Source organism: Oncorhynchus gorbuscha, linkage group LG15, assembly GCF_021184085.1.
Source record: "Oncorhynchus gorbuscha isolate QuinsamMale2020 ecotype Even-year linkage group LG15, OgorEven_v1.0, whole genome shotgun sequence".
NCBI lineage: Eukaryota > Metazoa > Chordata > Actinopteri > Salmoniformes > Salmonidae > Oncorhynchus > Oncorhynchus gorbuscha.
In genome coordinates, this window is record NC_060187.1 from 7,465,887 (window position 1) to 7,490,914 (window position 25,028).

At 37.8% G+C, this 25,028-nt stretch overlaps 1 protein-coding gene across 1 annotated transcript in view; it reads left to right on the forward strand.

The window, feature by feature from the left end:
- atf6 (activating transcription factor 6) overlaps positions 1-25,028 on the forward strand; it is a 133,868-nt gene that overhangs the window by 71,563 nt on the left and 37,277 nt on the right. Inside the window, exons 14-15 of the mRNA XM_046299824.1 lie at positions 7,059-7,123; positions 11,765-11,876. Coding sequence (XP_046155780.1) covers positions 7,059-7,123; positions 11,765-11,876 — 177 coding nt within the window. The remainder of the gene's footprint in view (positions 1-7,058; positions 7,124-11,764; positions 11,877-25,028) is intronic.

Here is a 25,028-nt window from a genome sequence, read left to right on the forward strand (position 1 = left end):
GCCCAGTCACGGACCAGGATGTCTTGCTCCCAGGCAGATTTAACTAACAATACAGTGCCACTGATCTGTTACTGCAGCTGAGGTGAGTAAGACATTTAAACGTTTAACCCCGATCGCAAGGCTGCAGGCCCAGACGGCATCCCCAGCCGCGCCTCAGAGCATGCGCAGACCAGCTGGCCGGTGTGTTTACGGACATATTTAATCCCTAACCAGTCTGCTGTTCCCACATGCTTCAAGAGGGCCACCATTGTTCCTGTTCCCAAGAAAGCTAAGGTAACTGATCGACTACCGTTCACTTCCGTCATCATGAAGTGCTTTGAGTTTAAGGACCATAACCTCCACCCTACCTGACACCCTAGACCCACTCCAGTTTAAATAGGTCCACAGACTGCAATTCAACCACACTGCACACTGCCCTAACCCACCTGGACAAGAGGAATTATGTGAGAATGCTGTTCATCGTTATACAGTTTAGTAACTCGTTCAAGCTCGAGACCCTGGGTCTCGACCCCCGCCCTTAACTGGGTACTGGACTTCCTGACGGGCCGCCCCCAGGTGGTGAGGGTAGGCAACAACATCTCCTCCCCGCTGATCCTCAACACGGGGCCCCACAAGGGTGCGTTCTCCTGTACTCCCTGTTCACCCACGACTGCGTGGCCACGCACGCCTCCAACTCAATCATCAAGTTTGCGGACGACACAACAGTGGTAGGCTTGATTACCAACAACGACGAGACGGCCTACAGGGAGGAGGTTTGGTGTCAGTAACCTCACACTCAACGTTATGATTGTGGACTTCAGAAACAGTTTAGTAACATCGATGGAACAGTAGTGGAGAGGGTAGCTAGTTTAAGTTCCTCGGCAACACATCACAGACAAACTGAATTGTCCACTATGTTAAGAAGGCGACAGCGCCTTTCAACCTCAGGAGGCTGAAGAAATTCGGCTTGTCCCCAAAAGCACTCACAAACTTTACAGATGCACAATCGAGAGCATCCTGGCGGGCTGTATCACCGCCTGGTACGGCAACTGCTCCGCCCTCAACCGTAAGGCTCTCCAGAGGGTAGTGAGGACTGCACAACGATCACCGTACCTGCCCTCCAGGACACCTACACCACCCGTTGTTACAGGAAGGCCATAAAGATTTAGGACATCAACCACCCGAACCACTGCCTGTTATGTTCATCCAGACAGTTTAAAGCTGGGACCGAACTGAAAAACAGCTTCTATCTCAAGGCCATCAGTTTAAACAGCCACCACTAACACTGATGGCTGTGTCATTGACACTGACCCAACTCCAGCCATTTTAATAATGGGAATTGATGGGAAATGATGTAAATTCTCACTAGCCACTTTAAACAATGCTACCTTATATAATATTACTTACCCTACATTATTCATCTCATATGCATATGTATATACTCTCTCTACATCATCCTGCATCCTTATGTAACACATGTATCACTAGCCACTTTAACTATGCCACTTTGTTTACTTTGTCTACACACTCATCTCATATGTATATACTGTACTTCCATCTACTGTATGCTGCTCTGTACCATCACTCATTCATATATCCTTATGTACATGTTCCTTATCCCTCTACACTGTTAAGACAGTAGTTTTGGAATTGTTAACCTAATCCAGCAGTCTTGGGAAGCAAAGTAAAACATCTGCTAACTGTTAGTGAGGAATTTGATTTGATTTATGTTATCAGTTTAGTAACCTCTGCTCTAGTAACTCTCCCGATCTGTTATGTTACTTTGTTTAGAAGAATGTTATGACAAAGCCCTGTTATCAGTTTAAACCGATCTGTTATGTTACGACAGTTTAGTAACCGATCTGTTATGTTACGACAGTTTAGTAACCCATGACAGTTTAGTAACCCAGTCCACAGTTTAGTAACCGATCTGTTATGTTACGACAGTTTAATAACCGATGTTACGACAGTTTAGATATTACGATTTTAGTAACCCAGGACCCAGTTTAATAACTTATGACAGTTTAGTAACCGACTGTTATGTTATGACAGTTTAGTAACTCTGTTATTCCAACATTTAGTAACCGTTATGAAGTTTAGATTTATGTTAACACAGTTTAGTAACACCATGTTATGACAGTTTAGTAACCGAGCTGTTATGTTACCGTTTAATAACCGATCCGTTATGTTACGACAGTTTAATAACCGATCTGTTATGTTATGACAGTTTAATAACCGATCTGTTATGTTACGACAGTTTAATAACCGATCTGTTACGTTACTTCAGTTTAATAACCGTTTATGTTACAACAGTTTAGTAACATCCGATGTTACGACAGTTTAGTAACCGGAAAGTTTAGTAACCGATCTGTTATGTTACCACAGTTTAGTAACCGTCTGTTATGTTATGACAGTTTAGTAACATTGTTATGTTATGACAGTTTAGTAACATGATTCAGTTCTGTCATGTTACGCCAGTTCATGCTTTAAATTCTTAGGTCTTTGGATCTCTCCTCTACCCTGCCACACTAATCTTTCCTCCCCACTATGGGAATGAACCTTCCAGCAGTCTTGGGAAAGTAAACACAACTGTTAGAGGAAGGATTTTAGTAATCAATCTGCTCTCTCTCTCCCTCTTTGTTTAGAAGAATGAACAAAGATCTAAACAGTCTTATGTCTGCTGATGACGGGTGGATGTGTTATCCCATGACAGTCCAATACTCCAGTCCACACAGGCACTGTGTCAGAGAAGATGGAGATATATTTTCCCAGGACCCCTATAGACTTTGTTCTGTGATTCCAACATGTTGAAGGATTCCAACACAGAACAGCACCACCCTACACCGTGTTTTTAGAGTGGGCAGGTCCAATAGTGTTTGTTTATTGGTGTAGAGGTGGAAAGATTTGAGGAGTTTGTTTGTGTATTGGAGGACATTAGTAGACTATCATGATTCAGTTTCAAGGAAGGATTTGTACTTAATGTTGTTAATGTTCAGTGAAGCTAGGAGGTTAGCTAATTGAAGTAATATTGATAGTTTGTAATGTGAAGCTAGGAGGTTAGCTAATTGAAGTAATATTGATAGTTTGTAATGTGAAGCTAGGAGGTTAGCTAATTGAAGTAATATTGATAGTTTGTAATGTGAAGCTAGGAGGTTAGCTAATTGCAGTAATATTGATAGTTTGTAATGTGAAGCTAGGAGGTTAGCTAACTGAAGTAATATTGATAGTTTGTAATGTGAAGCTAGGAGGTTAGCTAATTGAAGTAATATTGATAGTTTGTATTGTGAAGCTAGGAGGTTAGCTAATTGAAGTAATATTGATAGTTTGTAATGTGAAGCTAGGAGGTTAGCTAATTGAAGTAATATTGATAGTTTGTAATGTGAAGCTAGGAGGTTAGCTAATTGAAGATATATTGATAGTTTGTATTGTGAAGCTAGGAGGTTAGCTAATTGAAGTAATATTGATAGTTTGTAATGTGGAGCAGGTAAAGTGAACTGTTCAACAAGAAACCTGTGGCTTAGTTAAGTCAGAATGGCTGAGTGAGTTTCTACTGAAAGGAAACAGTTGAGTTGTTCAGCAATGAGCTGCACCTCTGTTTTCCCTGTATTTACCATACACAGCCCCCTGAAACGGGGTGGCAGCGTAGCCTAGTGGTTAGAGCGTTGGACTAGTAACCGGAAGGTTGCGAGTTCAAACCCCCGAGCTGACATGGTACAAATCTGTCGTTCTGCCCCTGAACAGGCAGTTAACCCACTGTTCCCAGGCCGTCATTGAAAATAAGAATATGTTCTTAACTGACTTGCCTGGTTAAATAAAGGTTAAAAAAAAACATGACACACCCCTGTTTTCCCATACACAGCCCCCTGAAACATGACACACCCCTGTTTCCCATACACAGCCCCCTGAAACATGACACACCTCTGTTTCCCCTGCATTTACCATACACAGCCCCCTGACCCACCATGACTACTTGGAAAGGTCTTAACAGCCCAGTTGAATCGAAACAACATTAGCATTGTTGGTTTTAATTTCTACTCATTCAAATAAATGATCGTACAGACATGTCTGTTTTTAGTTTTGAGTCATTTGTTTGTGGAGGTATTTTCACAGCTAGCTGTTTCCCCAAGGCCTTGGTTTTAAGGTTTTAATGAGAACCATCCATTAAGCCAAGCCCAGGAGGGCCCAGCTATGCTCCCACAAGAAAAACACTTGAGTTATGCCTGGAGTGAAGTCATTTGTCTGGGGGAAACTGTGTGGCTGGCATGGCCCCTGAGGTAGAGGTGGTCAGTGACTTGGGGGCTGTGTTTACACAGGAAGCCCGATACTGATCTTTTGCCCAATTATTGGCAAAAGATGTGATCTGATTTGTCAAAAGACCAATTAGTGGCAAAAAAAAACCTCTGAATTGGGCTGCCTGTGTAAACACAGCCTTGGTGATGTGCCGTCTTCCTGAAAGGGATAGTGTCACCCAGCTCTCTGCTGGGAAAAAGAGGCTAGGGAGCTTGTCATTGACTGTGTGGGATGAAAACACATACACGCCTGGACATATACTGTATCAACATACATACACACCTGGACATATACTATACCAACATACATACACACCTGGACATATACTGTATCAACATACATACACACCTGGACATATACTATACCAACATACATACACGCCTGGACATATACTGTATCAACATACATACACACCTGGACATATACTGTATCAACATACATACACACCTGGACATATACTGTATCAACATACATACACACCTGGACATATACTGTATCAACATACATACACACCTGGACATATACTATACCAACATACATACACACCTGGACATATACTGTACCAACATACTATACTGTACCAACATACTATACTGTACCAACATACATACACACCTGGACATATACTGTACCAACATACTATACTGTACCAACATACTATACTGTACCAACATACATACACACCTGGACATATACTGTACCAACATACTATACTGTACCAACATACATACACACCTGGACATATACTGTACCAACATACATACACACCTGGACATATACTGTACCAACATACATACACACCTGGACATATACTGTACCAACATACTATACTGTACCAACATACATACACGCCTGGACATATACTGTACCAACATACTATACTATACCAACATACTATACTGTACCAACATACATACACGCCTGGACATATACTATACTGTACCAACATACATACACACCTGGACATATACTGTACCAACATACTATACTGTACCAACATACATACACACCTGGACATATACTGTACCAACATACTATACTGTACCAACATACATACACACCTGGACATATACTGTACCAACATACTATACTGTACCAACATACTATACTGTACCAACATACTATACTGTACCAACATACATACACACCTGGACATATACTGTACCAACATACTATACTGTACCAACATACTATACTGTACCAACATACATACACACCTGGACATATACTGTACCAACATACTATACTGTACCAACATACTATACTGTACCAACATACATACACACCTGGACATATACTGTACCAACATACTATACTGTACCAACATACATACACACCTGGACATATACTATACTGTACCAACATACATACACACCTGGACATATACTATACTGTACCAACATACATACACACCTGGACATATACTGTACCAACATACTATACTGTACCAACATACATACACACCTGGACATATACTGTACCAACATACTATACTATACCAACATACTATACTGTACCAACATACATACACACCTGGACATATACTGTACCAACATACTATACTGTACCAACATACATACACACCTGGACATATACTGTACCAACATACTATACTGTACCAACATACTATACTGTACCAACATACATACACACCTGGACATATACTGTACCAACATACTATACTGTACCAACATACATACACACCTGGACATATACTGTACCAACATACTATACTGTACCAACATACATACACACCTGGACATATACTGTACCAACATACTATACTGTACCAACATACATACACACCTGGACATATACTGTACCAACATACTATACTGTACCAACATACATACACACCTGGACATATACTGTACCAACATACATACACACCTGGACATATACTGTACCAACATACTATACTATACCAACATACTATACTGTACCAACATACATACACACCTGGACATATACTGTACCAACATACATACACACCTGGACATATACTGTACCAACATACATACACACCTGGACATATACTGTACCAACATACTATACTGTACCAACATACTATACTGTACCAACATACATACACACCTGGACATATACTGTACCAACATACTATACTATACCAACATACTATACTGTACCAACATACATACACACCTGGACATATACTGTACCAACATACTATACTATACCAACATACTATACTGTACCAACATACATACACACCTGGACATATACTATACTGTACCAACATACATACACACCTGGACATATACTATACTGTACCAACATACATACACACCTGGACATATACTGTACCAACATACTATACTATACCAACATACTATACTGTACCAACATACATACACACCTGGACATATACTGTACCAACATACTATACTATACCAACATACTATACTGTACCAACATACATACACACCTGGACATATACTGTACCAACATACTATACTGTACCAACATACATACACACCTGGACATATACTGTACCAACATACTATACTGTACCAACATACATACACACCTGGACATATACTGTACCAACATACTATACTATACCAACATACTATACTGTACCAACATACATACACACCTGGACATATACTATACTGTACCAACATACACAGCCAACAAATTTATCTCCAGTAGTATTCACTTCTTCATTAAAATGTTCTAACCACTAACTAACTCTGTCTCTCTCCTCTCTCTCGGTCTCCTCTGTCTCCTTCTCTCTGTCTCTCCTCTGTCTCTTTCTCTCCATACAGAAAGAGGATAAGAAGGCTGAGGTGTCCCAGGTCCTAACAGTCCAGTACACTGACTCCACAGAGAAGTGAGTGGAGGAGGAGTGTATATATACAAAATATATATGATTTCTAGATGCATGTCATGTTTACCTTATTCCAGTGTTTAGACTGTCAGTCTGCCTGGGAGTATCTATAAGATGTCTTTACTACATCAGTCTGCCTGGGAGTATCTTATCAGATGTCTTTACTACATCAGTCTGCCTGGGAGTATCTTATCAGATGTCTTTACTGCGTCAGTCTGCCTGCGAGTATCTATCAGATGTCTTTACTACGTCAGTCTGCCTGGGAGTATCTTATCAGATGTCTTTACTACGTCAGTCTGCCTGGGAGTATCTATAAGATGTCTTTACTGCGTCAGTCTGCCTGGGAGTATCTATAATCTGTCTTTACTGCGTCAGTCTGCCTGGGAGTATCTTATCAGATGTCTTTACTGCGTCAGTCTGCCTGGGAGTATCTATAAGATGTCTTTACTGCGTCAGTCTGCCTGGGAGTATCTTATCAGATGTCTTTACTGCGTCAGTCTGCCTGGGAGTATCTTATCAGATGTCTTTACTGCGTCAGTCTGCCTGGGAGTATCTTATCAGATGTCTTTACTGCGTCAGTCTGCCTGGGAGTATCTATAATATGTCTTTACTGCGTCAGTCTGCCTGGGAGTATCTATAATATGTCTTTACTGCGTCAGTCTGCCTGGGAGTATCTATAATATGTCTTTACTGCGTCAGTCTGCCTGGGAGTATCTATAATATGTCTTTACTGCGTCAGTCTGCCTGGGAGTATCTATGGCTTTTTGACTTACACTCTTAGATCTGCCTTATTGGACGTTTGAGTTTTTGGCCTCGCAAAGCTTTTCCCATTTGTAAATCCGATTTTATAAAATAGCGTTCAACTTTTCAGGACACCATACAACATGAAAAACGGACATATTCACTTGCAGTACAAGTTCTGTTTTTAGTATGAAATGGAAAAATGTAAATATTCTAAATATGACATTTTGTATTTGTGCCCCCAGAGGACTAATGTTTTTGTTCGCAATCATATGTTATTTTGGTCCTACATTTTCCTCCTGCTTTTGACTTTCCCACATTTGAAAATCAAGTTGATGGCCAACCAGACACTCTGGGGCATAGTAGCAGGCCTTGCCAAACATTTAACCTTGACCCCTGACAGTCTGTCATTAAAGTGGGATACAGACTGCAGAGAAGGACCACGTTTACATGCTCACAGTTTTCCCGGATAGTAGCTCATATCACGCTATCACCTTTTTGATATCCCGCTCACAAGTATCCCTGTTGCCATGAATAAACAGAATATTCTTCATTTAAATTCATTAGGATTAAATGGAATAATAACTGAAATATGTTCACTGATTGTAGGTCCACAACCTCTCACATGTAATATAGTATTAACTCATGCAGAATTATCCATTTCTTGCAGTAAAATTATACAATTTTTTTTTAAACATTTTTTTGTATCGGGAACAGGAGTGGAGAAATACGATTTCTTTCTTTCAGCATCTCTTGAGAAAACACACGTGCTTTGCATATAACTGTTATATTTGACACTATTATGAAAGCAGACAGTATTTCAACCACAAAATTTGTACCCAAGACAAACTGAAGTCTTATCAGAAACATGTTTCCAAGTTTTCTCAGCTTTTCATTTCCTTAAAACTGGTCAAACTGATGACATTTGGACATTTTGCTTTGGGAACAATCTTTCCACTGTTTTGAAATGTATTGTATTTTCTCCCCGGTCCCTAAACGAAACAGACAACTTTGCCGGTGTAAACTAGATTACTAATGCATTCATTCTATCTATGTAAGACATTCAGTTAAGGCAGTTAACCCACTGTTCCCCGGTAGGCCGTCATTGAAAATAAGAATTTGTTTTTAACTGACTTGCCTAGTTAAATAAAGGTAAAATAAAAAATAAAATTCAGCTGATCCCTAGTTTATTTAGTCTTCTGGGGCAACAAGTTATGATAGAAAAGAAGCTGCGTGTATCAAACTATAGTTGACAAACAAATGGCCTATGTCGTAAATTATAGTAATATGGCCTACCAAATGTCGTAAATTATAGTAATATGGCCTACCAAATGTCGTAAATTATAATAATATGGCCTACTAAATGTCATAAATAGTAATATGGCCTACCAAATGTCGTAAATTATAGTAATATGGCCTACCAAATGTCGTAAATTATAATAATATGGCCTACTAAATGTCATAAATAATATGGCCTACCAAATGTCGTAAATTATAATAATATGGCCTACTAAATGTCATAAATTATATGGCCAACCAAATGTCGTAAATTATAATAATATGGCCTACCAAATGTCGTAAATTATAATAATATGGCCTACCAAATGTCGTAAATTATAATAATATGGCCTACTAAATGTCATAAATTATATGGCCAACCAAATGTCGTAAATTATAGTAATATGGCCGACCAAATGTCGTAAATTATAATAATATGGCCTACTAAATGTCGTAAATTATAATAATATGGCCGACTAAATGTCGTAAATTATAGTAATATGGCCTACCAAATGTTGTGAATTATATGGCCTACTAAATGTCATAAATTATATGGCCTACCAAATGTCATGAATTATATGGCCTACCAAATGTCGTAAATTATATGGCCTACCAAATGTCGTAAATTATATGGCCTACCAAATGTCGTAAATTATATGGCCTACTAAATGTCGTAAATTATATGGCCTACCAAATGTCGTAAATTATAATAATATGGCCTACTAAATGTCATAAATTATATGGCCTACTAAATGTCATAAATTATATGGCCTACTAAATGTCATGAATTATATGGCCTACTAAATGTCATAAATTATATGGCCTACCAAATGTCGTAAATTATACTAATATGGCCTACCAAATGTCGTAAATTATAATAATATGGCCTACTAAATGTCATAAATTATAGTAATATGGCCTACCAAATGTCGGAAATTATTAGCAGAAACATACTAGCAGAAACATACTAGCAGAAACATATTAGCAGAAACATATTAGCAGAAACATACTAGCAGAAACATACTAGCAGAAACATACTAGCATGTTTACATGCCAGAGTATCCCGTCTAAGATCAGCATATCCCAGGCAGAGTATCTAAATGTCATAAATTATAGTAATATGGCCTACCAAATGTCGGAAATTATTAGCAGAAACATACTAGCAGAAACATACTAGCAGAAACATATTAGCAGAAACATATTAGCAGAAACATACTAGCAGAAACATACTAGCAGAAACATACTAGCATGTTTACATGCCAGAGTATCCCGTCTAAGATCAGCATATCCCAGGCAGAGTATCCCGTCTAAGATCAGCATATCCCAGGCATATTATCCAGGTTTCTCATGACCGGGAGACATTGTTTTTTGGGGTTATTGTAAATGGGATATGACATTAAGTATCACAAATAATAACAGGCTATTAGTGTGTAAACGTGATCAGTGACTAGGGCTCGTGTGACTAGGGCTCGTGTGTCTAGGGCTCGTGTGACTAGGGCTCGTGTGACTAGGGCTCATGTGTCTAGGGCTCGTGTGACTAGGGCTCGTGTGACTAGGGCTCGTGTGTCTAGGGCTCGTGTGACTAGGGCTCGTGTGTCTAGGGCTCGTGTGTCTAGGGCTCGTGTGTCTAGGGCTCGTGTGACTAGGGCTCGTGTGTCTAGGGCTCGTGTGTCTAGGGCTCGTGTGACTAGGGCTCGTGTGACTAGGGCTCGTGTGACTAGGGCTCGTGTGACTAGGGCTCGTGTGACTAGGGCTCGTGTGACTAGGGCTCGTGTGACTAGGGCTCGTGTGTCTAGGGCTCGTGTGTCTAGGGCTCGTGTGACTAGGGCTCGTGTGTCTAGGGCTCGTGTGTCTAGGGCTCGTGTGTCTAGGGCTCGTGTGTCTAGGGCTCGTGTGACTAGGGCTCGTGTGACTAGGGCTCGTGTGACTAGGGCTCGTGTGACTAGGGCTCGTGTGACTAGGGCTCGTGTGTCTAGGGCTCGTGTGACTAGGGCTCGTGTGACTAGGGCTCGTGTGTCTAGGGCTCGTGTGTCTAGGGCTCGTGTGTCTAGGGCTCGTGTGTCTAGGGCTCGTGTGTCTAGGGCTCGTGTGTCTAGGGCTCGTGTGACTAGGGCTCGTGTGTCTAGGGCTCGTGTGTCTAGGGCTCGTGTGTCTAGGGCTCGTGTGACTAGGGCTCGTGTGACTAGGGCTCGTGTGACTAGGGCTCGTGTGTCTAGGGCTCGTGTGTCTAGGGCTCGTGTGTCTAGGGCTCGTGTGTCTAGGGCTCGTGTGACTAGGGCTCGTGTGTCTAGGGCTCGTGTGTCTAGGGCTCGTGTGACTAGGGCTCGTGTGTCTAGGGCTCGTGAGGTACTAAGACAGAGGCTGGTGTGTAGTAGTGCATTCTCCTGATGTTTTGGCTGTAGATTTGAAAAACTCTGTCAAAATGTATTAAATCTGTTATTCATCTTGTACTGCAAGAATGCACATGTTTGATTCCTGTGAAAACAAAAGCTCAACTGCATATTCATGCAAATGTCCCTGAGGAAAGGAGTTCAGAATCCGTTCTGGTGTTTGTTGTATACAGCGGAGCCTGTAACTGAAGTAATATATTGTATTTGTCCCCCCCCCCCCCCCCCCCCCCCACAGGAGCCCAGGTAATGAGCTGCAGGTGTATTTCGCTCCTCACCGCACCTACAACGACTTCTTTGACGAGATCCATCGCCGTGGAGACACCTTCTACGTGGTGTCTTTCCGCAGGGTGAGCTTGGAATGACTTTAGAACGATCGTTCATTCGATTGAAGTTTATTTATACATATTATACAACTTCAAAGGTAACCTAAACGTAATCTATACCTGCTGGCTAGTTCACATAAAATTATGTTTGAAAGGTGACATCTATTCAGTAATATAAATCAACTAAGGGGTGGATTTTAGTAGCAGGCTTCCAGAGACATTATTTCCACGTCCCTAGGGCTGGTTAGAGAAACACTTCAAATGCTGATGGAATACAGATGGATCGACTTATGGATTATTAATAACATATACAAGGAAAAACACTGCAGGAATACAGATGAATCAACTGCTCCGCTGTTCTTGGCCACCCTGTGTGCTCCTCTCTCTTCTAAAGGACAGATCTGATGTTTATTTCAGAGAGAGAGAGTCTGATGTTTATTTCAGAGAGAGAGAGTCTGATGTTTATTTCAGAGAGAGAGAGTCTGATGTTTATGAGAGAGAGAGACAGAGAGAGAGAGAGAGAGAGAGAGAGAGAGAGAGAGAGAGAGAGAGAGAGAGAGAGAGAGAGAGAGAGACAGAGAGAGAGACAGAGAGAGAGACAGAGAGAGAGACAGAGAGAGAGACAGAGACAGAGACAGAGACAGAGACAGAGACAGAGACAGAGACAGAGAGAGAGAGAGAGAGAGAGAGAGAGACAGAGAGAGAGAGAGAGGTCTGTTATGTATAGTCTAGGCAGAACATCACAGATGCTGGGTGAAAGCCTGTAAAGTCATCAGACACTGAGACAGGCTATTAGGTCATCATTCAGCTCACACCTCTGCCTGTGTTAAGGTTTGGATTTGGGTGAGAAGGGAAGGAAGAGTGCAGTTCCTCTTTCTAGCCTATCCCCAGGCCATTCATAATCATCAGTTAAACTGTGTCTAGAGGTTACTCTCTGTTTTTTTGATCAAACAAAGATGTGGTTGAATTTATTCTGCTTATTGTCTCGTCTTAAGGCCTATATATCACATTGGCAAGGCATATGAAGACAGTTTGGCTGTCGAAACGTTGGTTATACAAGTATTGCATCTGAGCTCCTAGAGTGTACGACTCCTCTTTTTCCAAGTCCTATGAGCTATCAGGTTATACAGCGAACAACTCGCTTATCAAAGAACAGGTTGTAATATGAATTTTTCTTTTGGAGAAAGCTTCCCCGGTGATTTTACCCACACTTCACTACTGAGTTTTTTGTTTTACCTGAGAGAGTCTGACCACCAATCAGAGACCTCTATGGTGACACGCCAAGTCATGACCACCAATCAGAGACCTCTATGGTGACACGCCAAGTCATGACCACCAATCAGAGACCTCTATGGTAACACGCCAAGTCATGACCACCAATCAGAGACCTCTATGGTGACACGCCAAGTCATGACCACCAATCAGAGACCTCTATGGTGACACGCCAAGTCATGACCACCAATCAGAGACCTCTATGGTGACACGCCAAGTCATGACCACCAATCAGAGACCTCTATGGTGACACACCAAACGTGTTTGATGGATCCTATTGTAAAGTGGCTGTTCCACTGGATGTCATAAGGTGAATGCACCAATTTGTAATTCGCTCTGGATAAGAACGTCTGCTAAATGACTTAAATGTAAATGTAAAAATCCTTTTTGTCGTCTTCTAATGTCTCTTAAAAGAGGAAAGTAAATAGGGGAAAAGTAACTGAAAGTAATCCGATTACGTTACTGATTTTGGGTAATCTGAAAGTTACGTTACTGATATCAATTTTGGACAGGAAACTAGTAACCGTAACAGATTCCATTTAGAAAGTAACATACCCAATCCTGGCGAGCAGACACAGGTCTGCGTAACCTAGCCTGGATCGACCTCTCCCGTACACACTTCTTGTGCTCTAGCTCTGACTAAACAAAAGGAGACCAAATCTGTTAAAGGTTGCACAAGTTTCCCTAAATTATAATTATAATTACTTCCATAAAGCCCTGGATCCCCATGTTTTCCGTTCCATCCCTTTGTAGACTCTACCGCTGCACTTCCAGACACTCTAAACTGGGCCAAGGACTGAGGAAAAAAGGACACTTAATGACATTGTTTATTGGAAAAATAGCTAATGTTAGGTAATGACTAATTGCAGTCGAAAACAGGCTTGTAAATTTGAAACTCTTCCTGCCGTCCGTTCAAACAAAGACGTGTTCATGGTCCTGTGGCCAAGGCTGAGTCGGAACAGACCGGAGGATTAAAACTGACCTGCTTCTCACCACCTCTAGGCTCTGTCTCTCTCTCTCTCTCTTTCTCTCTCTCTCTCTCTTCTCTCTCTCTTTCTTTTTTCTCTCGCTCTCTCTTTCTCTCTCTCTTCTCTCCTTCTCTCTCTCTCTCTTTCTTTTTTCTCTCGCTCTCTCCTTCTCTCTCTCTTCTCTCTTTCGTCTCTAATTCTGTACTCCATCATTATCTATTTCTATTTTTCTCTTTCCTGATCTCCTCTTCTCACCACCTCTAGGCTCTGTCTCTCTCTCTCTCTTTCTTTTTTCTCTCGCTCTCTCTAATTCAAACTGCTTTATTGCCATGAGCAACAATGTATACAATATACATACATCACACTCTCCGCAGCCGATGTGAGTAAGACCTTTTAAACAGGTCAACAGTCACAAGGCCGCAGGGCCAGACGGATTACCAGGACGTGTACTCGGAGCATGCGCTGACCAACTGGCAAGTGTCTTCACTGACATTTTCAACCTCTCCCTGTCCGAGTCTGTAATAACAACATGTTTTAAGCAGATCACCATAGTCCCTGTGCCAAAGAACACTAAGGTAACCTGCCTAAATGACTACCGACCCATAACGCTCACATCTGTAGCCATGAAGTGCTTTGAAAGGCCCTCATCCCAGAAACCCTAGACCCACTCCCATTTGCATACCGCCCCAACAGATCCACAGGTGATGCAATCTCTATTGCACTCCACACTGCCCTTTCCCCCCTGGACAAAAGGAACACCTATATGAGATTGCTATTCATTGACTACAGCTCAGCTTTCAACACCATAGTGCCCTCAAAGCTCATCACTAAGCTAAGGACCCTGGGACGAAACACCTCCCTCTGCAACTGGATCCTGGACTTCGTGATAGGCCAACCCCAGGTGGGAAGGGTAGGTAACAACACATCCGCCACGCTGATCCTCAACACAGGGGCCCCTCAGGGGTGCGTGCTCAGTCTCCTCCTGTACTCCCTGTTCACTCATGACTGCACAGCCAGGCACGACTCCAACACCATAATTAAATTTGCTGACGACACAACAGTGTCGCCTGATCAACGACGAAAGGGAGGAGGTCAGAGACCTGGCCGTGTGATGCAAGGACAACAACCTCTCTCTCAACGTGATCAAAACAAAGGAGATGATTGTGGACTACAGGAAAAAGAGGACCGAGCACACCCCCATTCTCATCGACGGGGCTGCAGTGGAGCAGGTTGAGAGCTTCAAGTTCCTTGGCACACCAAGACGGTTGTGAAGAGGGCACGACAAAACCTATTCCCCCCCAGGAGACTGAAAAGATTTGGCATGGATCCTCAGGTCCTCAAAAGGTTCTACAGCTGCACCATCGAGAGCGTCCTGACTGGTTGCATCACAGCCTGGTATGGCAACTGCTCGGCCTCTGACCGCAAGGCACTACAAAGGGTAGTGCGAACAGCCCAGTACATTACTGGGGCCAAGCTTCCTGCCATCCAGGACCTCTATACCAGGTGGTGTCAGAGGAAGGCCCTAAAAATTGTCAGACTCTAGCCACCCTAGTCATAGACTGTTCTCTCTGCTACCGCATTTAATTACTTGTTACATTTATCTGTTATTCTTATCCTTATTTTCTTTTAACTTCATTGTTGGTTTGGGGCTCGTAAGTAAGCATTTCACTGTAAGGTCTGTACCTGTTGTAGTCGGCGCATGTGACTAATAAAATTTGATTTGATTTGACATTTTAATAAAATAATGAATTATAATAATTTAAAAGTGATTTAAAATAATTTTAAATAACAATCAAATAGTAACAGTGAAGAGTAATAGGATAATCTACTAAATAATATGAACTACTACTATTATTACTACACATGAATGCTACCACCACTATTATTAGCACTAATACTACCATTACCACTAGTATCATTTATACCTCTAATATCTCTACTACCAACATTACCACTAGTATCATTTATATCTCTACTACTACTACTACCATTACCACTAGTAGCATTTATATTTCTACTACTACCATTACCACTAGTAGCATTTATATCTCTACTACTACTACCATTACCACTAGTATCATTTATATCTCTACTACCATTACCACTAGTAGCATTACTACCTCTAACATCTCTACCATTACCACTAGTAGCATTACTACCTCTAACATCTCTACTACCATTACCACTAGAATCATTTATATCTCTACTACTACCACTACCACTAGTATAATTTATCTCTCTACTACTACTACTACTACCATTACCACTAGTAGTATTTATACCTCTAATATCTCTACTACCATTACCACTAGTATCATTTATATCTCTACTACTACTATTACCACTAGTATCATTTATATCTCTACTACTACCATTACCACTAGTAGCATTTATATCTCTACTACTACTATTACCACTAGTATCATTTATATCTCTACTACTACCATTACCACTAGTAGCATTTATATCTCTACTACTACTACTAGTAGCATTTATATCTCTACTACTACTACTAGTAGCATTTATATCTCTACTACTACTACTACTACTAGTAGCATTTATATCTCTACTACTACTACTAGTAGCATTTATATCTCTACTACTACTACTACTACTAGTAGCATTTATATCTCTACTACTACCATTACCACTAGTAGCATTTATATCTCTACTACTACTACTAGTAGCATTTATATCTCTACTACTACTACTACTACTACTACTACCATTACCACTAGTAGCATTTATATCTCTACTACCATTACCACTAATAACATTACTACCTCTAATATCTATACTACCATTACCACTAGTATCATTTATATCTCTACTACTACTATTACCACTAGTATCATTTATATCTCTACTACTACTACCATTACCACTAGTATCATTTATATCTCTACTACCATTACCACTAATAACATTACTACCTCTAATATCTCTACTACCATTACCACTAGTATCATTTATATCTCTACTACTACTATTACCACTAGTATCATTTATATCTCTACTACTACTACTATTACCACTAGTATCATTTATATCTCTACTACTACTACCATTACCACTAGTATCATTTATATCTCTACTACTACCATTACCACTAGTATCATTTATATCTCTACTACTACTATTACCACTAGTATCATTTATATCTCTACTACTACTAGTAGTAGCATTTATATCTCTACTACTACCATTACCATTAGTATCATTTATATCTCTACTACTACTACCATTACCATTAGTATCATTTATATCTCTACTACTACTACCATTACCACTAGTAGCATTTATATCTCTACTACTACTACTATCATTACCACTAGTAGCATTTATATCTCTACTACTACCATTACCACTAGTATCATTTATACCTCTACTACTACCATTACCACTAGTATCATTTATATCTCTACTACCATTACCACTAGTATCATTTATATCTCTACTACTACTACCATTACCACTAGTATCATTTATATCTCTACTACTACTACCATTACCACTAGTATCATTTATATCTCTACTACTACTACCATTACCACTAGTATCATTTATATCTCTAATAATATAATAATATATATCTCTACTACTACCATTACCACTAGTATCATTTATATCTCTACTACTACCATTACCACTAGTAGCATTTATATCTCTACTACTACTACTACTACTAGTAGCATTTATATCTCTACTACTACTACCATTACCACTAGTAGCATTTATATCTCTACTACTACTACCATTACCACTAGTAGCATTTATATCTCTACTACTACTACTACTAGTAGTAGCATTTATATCTCTACTACTACTACTACTAGTAGCATTTATATCTCTACTACTACTACTACTACTACTACTACCATTACCACTAGTAGCATTTATATCTCTACTACTACTACTACTACTACTACTACCATTACCACTAGTAGCATTTATATCTCTACTACTACTACTACTAGTAGTAGCATTTATATCTCTACTACTACTACTACTAGTAGCATTTATATCTCTACTACTACTACTACTACTACCATTACCACTAGTAGCATTTATATCTCTACTACTACTACCATTACCACTAGTAGCATTTATATCTCTACTACCATTACCACTAATAACATTACTACCTCTAATATCTATACTACCATTACCACTAGTATCATTTATATCTCTACTACTACTATTACCACTAGTATCATTTATATCTCTACTACTACTACCATTACCACTAGTATCATTTATATCTCTACTACCATTACCACTAATAACATTACTACCTCTAATATCTCTACTACCATTACCACTAGTATCATTTATATCTCTACTACTACCATTACCACTAGTATCATTTATATCTCTACTACTACCATTACCACTAGTATCATTTATATCTCTACTACTACCATTACCACTAGTAGCATTTATATCTCTACTACTACCATTACCACTAGTAGCATTTATATCTCTACTACTACCATTACCACTAGTAGCATTTATATCTCTACTACTACTACTACTAGTAGCATTTATATCTCTACTACTACTACTACTACTACCATTACCACTAGTAGCATTTATATCTCTACTACTACTACTACTACTACTACTACCATTACCACTAGTAGCATTTATATCTCTACTACCATTACCACTAATAACATTACTACCTCTAATATCTATACTACCATTACCACTAGTATCATTTATATCTCTACTACTACTATTACCACTAGTATCATTTATATCTCTACTACTACTACCATTACCACTAGTATCATTTATATCTCTACTACCATTACCACTAATAACATTACTACCTCTAATATCTCTACTACCATTACCACTAGTATCATTTATATCTCTACTACTACTATTACCACTAGTATCATTTATATCTCTACTACTACTACTATTACCACTAGTATCATTTATATCTCTACTACTACTACCATTACCACTAGTATCATTTATATCTCTACTACTACCATTACCACTAGTATCATTTATATCTCTACTACTACTATTACCACTAGTATCATTTATATCTCTAATATCTCTACTACCATTACCACTAGTATCATTTATATATCTACTACTACCATTACCACTAGTATCATTTATATCTCTACTACTACTACCATTACCACTAGTATCATTTATATCTCTACTACTACTACTACCACTAGTATCATTTATATCTCTACTACTACTAGTAGTAGCATTTATATCTCTACTACTACCATTACCATTAGTATCATTTATATCTCTACTACTACTACCATTACCACTAGTAGCATTTATATCTCTACTACTACCATTACCATTAGTATCATTTATATCTCTACTACTACTACCATTACCACTAGTAGCATTTATATCTCTACTACTACTACTATCATTACCACTAGTAGCATTTATATCTCTACTACTACCATTACCACTAGTATCATTTATACCTCTACTACTACCATTACCACTAGTATCATTTATATCTCTACTACCATTACCACTAGTATCATTTATATCTCTACTACTACTACCATTACCACTAGTATCATTTATATCTCTACTACTACTACCATTACCACTAGTATCATTTATATATCTACTACTACCATTACCACTAGTATCATTTATATCTCTACTACTACTACCATTACCACTAGTATCATTTATATCTCTAATAATATAATAATATATATCTCTACTACTACCATTACCACTAGTAGCATTACTACCTCTAATATCTATACTACCATTACCACTAGTATCATTTATATCTCTACTACTACCATTACCACTAGTATCATTTATATCTCTACTACTACTACCATTACCATTAGTATCATTTATATCTCTACTACTACTACCATTACCACTAGTATCATTTATATCTCTACTACTACTACCATTACCACTAGTATCATTTATATCTCTACTACTACTACCATTACCACTAGTATCATTTATATCTCTACTACTACTACCATTACCACTAGTATCATTTATATCTCTAATAATATAATAATATATATCTCTACTACTACCATTACCACTAGTAGCATTTATATCTCTACTACCATTACCACTAGTATCATTTATACCTCTACTACTACTACTAGTAGCATTTATATCTCTACTACTACTACTAGTAGCATTTATATCTCTACTACTACTAGTAGTAGCATTTATATCTCTACTACTACTAGTAGTAGCATTTATATCTCTACTACTACCATTACCACTAGTATCATTTATATCTCTACTACTACCATTACCACTAGTAGCATTTATATCTCTACTACCACTACCACTAGTATCATTTATATCTCTACTACCATTACCACTAGTATCATTTATATCTCTACTACCATTACCACTAGTATCATTTATATCTCTACTACCATTACCACTAGTATCATTTATATCTCTACTACTACTACCATTACCATTAGTATCATTTATATCTCTACTACTACTACCATTACCACTAGTATCATTTATATCTCTACTACTACTACCATTACCATTAGTATCATTTATATCTCTACTACCATTACCACTAGTATCATTTATATCTCTACTACCATTACCACTAGTATCATTTATATCTCTACTACTACTACCATTACCATTAGTATCATTTATATCTCTACTACTACTACCATTACCACTAGTAACATTTATATCTCTACTACTACCATTACCACTAGTATCATTTATATCTCTACTACTACTACCATTACCACTAGTATCATTTATATCTCTACTACTACTACCATTACCACTAGTATCATTTATATCTCTACTACTACCATTACCACTAGTATCATTTATATCTCTACTACTACCATTACCACTAGTATCATTTATATCTCTACTACTACCATTACCACTAGTATCATTTATATCTCTACTACTACTACCATTACCACTAGTATCATTTATATCTCTACTACTACTACCATTACCACTAGTATCATTTATATCTCTACTACTACCATTACCACTAGTATCATTTATATCTCTACTACTACCATTACCACTAGTATCTCTACTACTACTAGTAGTAGCATTTATATCTCTACTACTACTACTAGTAGCATTTATATCTCTAAACTACCATTACCACTAGTAGCATTTATATCTCTACTACTACCATTACCACTAGTAGCATTTATATCTCTACTACTACCATTACCACTAGTAGCATTTATATCTCTACTACTACTACTATTACCACTAGTAGCATTTATATCTCTACTACTACTACTACTAGTAGCATTTATATCTCTACTACTACCATTACCACTAGTAGCATTTATATCTCTATTACTACTACTACTACTACTACTACTACCATTACCACTAGTATCATTTATATCTCTACTACCATTACCACTAATAACATTACTACCTCTAATATCTCTACTACCATTACCACTAGTATCATTTATATCTCTACTACTACTATTACCACTAGTATCATTTATATCTCTACTACTACCATTACCACTAGTATCATTTATATCTCTACTACTACCATTACCACTAGTAACATTTATATCTCTACTACTACCATTACCACTAGTATCATTTATATCTCTACTACTACTACCATTACCACTAGTATCATTTATACCTCTACTACTACTACTACCATTACCACTAGTATCATTTATACCTCTACTACTACTACTACCATTACCACTAGTATCATTTATACCTCTACTACTACTACTACCATTACCACTAGTAACATTTATATCTCTACTACTACCATTACCACTAGTATCATTTATATCTCTACTACTACTACCATTACCACTAGTATCATTTATACCTCTACTACTACTACTACCATTACCACTAGTAACATTTATATCTCTACTACTACCATTACCACTAGTATCATTTATATCTCTACTACTACTACCATTACCACTAGTATCATTTATATCTCTACTACTACCATTACCACTAGTATCATTTATATCTCTACTACTACCATTACCACTAGTATCATTTATATCTCTACTACTACTACCATTACCACTAGTATCATTTATATCTCTACTACTACCATTACCACTAGTATCATTTATATCTCTACTACTACCATTACCACTAGTATCATTTATATCTCTACTACTACTACCATTACCACTAGTATCATTTATATCTCTACTACTACCATTACCACTAGTATCATTTATATCTCTACTACTACCATTACCACTAGTAGCATTTATATCTCTACTACCATTACCACTAGTATCATTTATACCTCTACTACTACTACTACCATTACCACTAGTAGCATTTATATCTCTACTACTACTACTACCATTACCACTAGTAGCATTTATATCTCTACTACTACTACCATTACCACTAGTAGCATTTATATCTCTACTACTACTACCATTACCACTAGTAGCATTTATATCTCTACTACTACTACTACTAGTAGCATTTATCTCTACTACTACCATTACCACTAGTAGCATTTATATCTCTATTACTACTACTACTACTACCATTACCACTAGTATCATTTATATCTCTACTACCATTACCACTAATAACATTACTACCTCTAATATCTCTACTACCATTACCACTAGTATCATTTATATCTCTACTACTACTATTACCACTAGTATCATTTATATCTCTACTACTACCATTACCACTAGTATCATTTATATCTCTACTACTACCATTACCACTAGTATCATTTATATCTCTACTACCATTACCACTAGTAGCATTTATATCTCTACTACTACTACCATTACCACTAGTAGCATTTATATCTCTACTACTACTACTACTAGTAGCATTTATCTCTACTACTACCATTACCACTAGTAGCATTTATATCTCTATTACTACTACTACTACTACCATTACCACTAGTATCATTTATATCTCTACTACCATTACCACTAATAACATTACTACCTCTAATATCTCTACTACCATTACCACTAGTATCATTTATATCTCTACTACTACTATTACCACTAGTATCATTTATATCTCTACTACTACCATTACCACTAGTATCATTTATATCTCTACTACTACCATTACCACTAGTAACATTTATATCTCTACTACTACCATTACCACTAGTATCATTTATATCTCTACTACTACTACCATTACCACTAGTATCATTTATACCTCTACTACTACTACTACCATTACCACTAGTATCATTTATACCTCTACTACTACTACTACCATTACCACTAGTATCATTTATACCTCTACTACTACTACTACCATTACCACTAGTAACATTTATATCTCTACTACTACCATTACCACTAGTATCATTTATATCTCTACTACTACTACCATTACCACTAGTATCATTTATACCTCTACTACTACTACTACCATTACCACTAGTAACATTTATATCTCTACTACTACCATTACCACTAGTATCATTTATATCTCTACTACTACTACCATTACCACTAGTATCATTTATATCTCTACTACTACCATTACCACTAGTATCATTTATATCTCTACTACTACCATTACCACTAGTATCATTTATATCTCTACTACTACTACCATTACCACTAGTATCATTTATATCTCTACTACTACCATTACCACTAGTATCATTTATATCTCTACTACTACCATTACCACTAGTATCATTTATATCTCTACTACTACTACCATTACCACTAGTATCATTTATATCTCTACTACTACCATTACCACTAGTATCATTTATATCTCTACTACTACCATTACCACTAGTAGCATTTATATCTCTACTACCATTACCACTAGTATCATTTATACCTCTACTACTACTACTACCATTACCACTAGTAGCATTTATATCTCTACTACTACTACTACCATTACCACTAGTAGCATTTATATCTCTACTACTACTACCATTACCACTAGTAGCATTTATATCTCTACTACTACTACCATTACCACTAGTAGCATTTATATCTCTACTACTACTACTACTAGTAGCATTTATCTCTACTACTACCATTACCACTAGTAGCATTTATATCTCTATTACTACTACTACTACTACCATTACCACTAGTATCATTTATATCTCTACTACCATTACCACTAATAACATTACTACCTCTAATATCTCTACTACCATTACCACTAGTATCATTTATATCTCTACTACTACTATTACCACTAGTATCATTTATATCTCTACTACTACCATTACCACTAGTATCATTTATATCTCTACTACTACCATTACCACTAGTATCATTTATATCTCTACTACCATTACCACTAGTATCATTTATATCTCTACTACCATTACCACTAGTATCATTTATATCTCTACTACCATTACCACTAGTATCATTTATATCTCTACTACCATTACCACTAGTATCATTTATATCTCTACTACTACCATTACCACTAGTATCATTTATATCTCTACTACTACCATTACCACTAGTATCATTTATATCTCTACTACTACTACCATTACCATTAGTATCATTTATATCTCTACTACTACCATTACCACTAGTATCATTTATATCTCTACTACTACTACCATTACCATTAGTATCATTTATATCTCTACTACTACTACCATTACCACTAGTATCATTTATATCTCTACTACTACCATTACCACTAGTATCATTTATATCTCTACTACTACCATTACCACTAGTATCATTTATATCTCTACTACTACTACCATTACCACTAGTATCATTTATATCTCTACTACTACCATTACCACTAGTATCATTTATATCTCTACTACTACCATTACCACTAGTAGCATTTATATCTCTACTACCATTACCACTAGTATCATTTATACCTCTACTACTACTACTACCATTACCACTAGTAGCATTTATATCTCTAC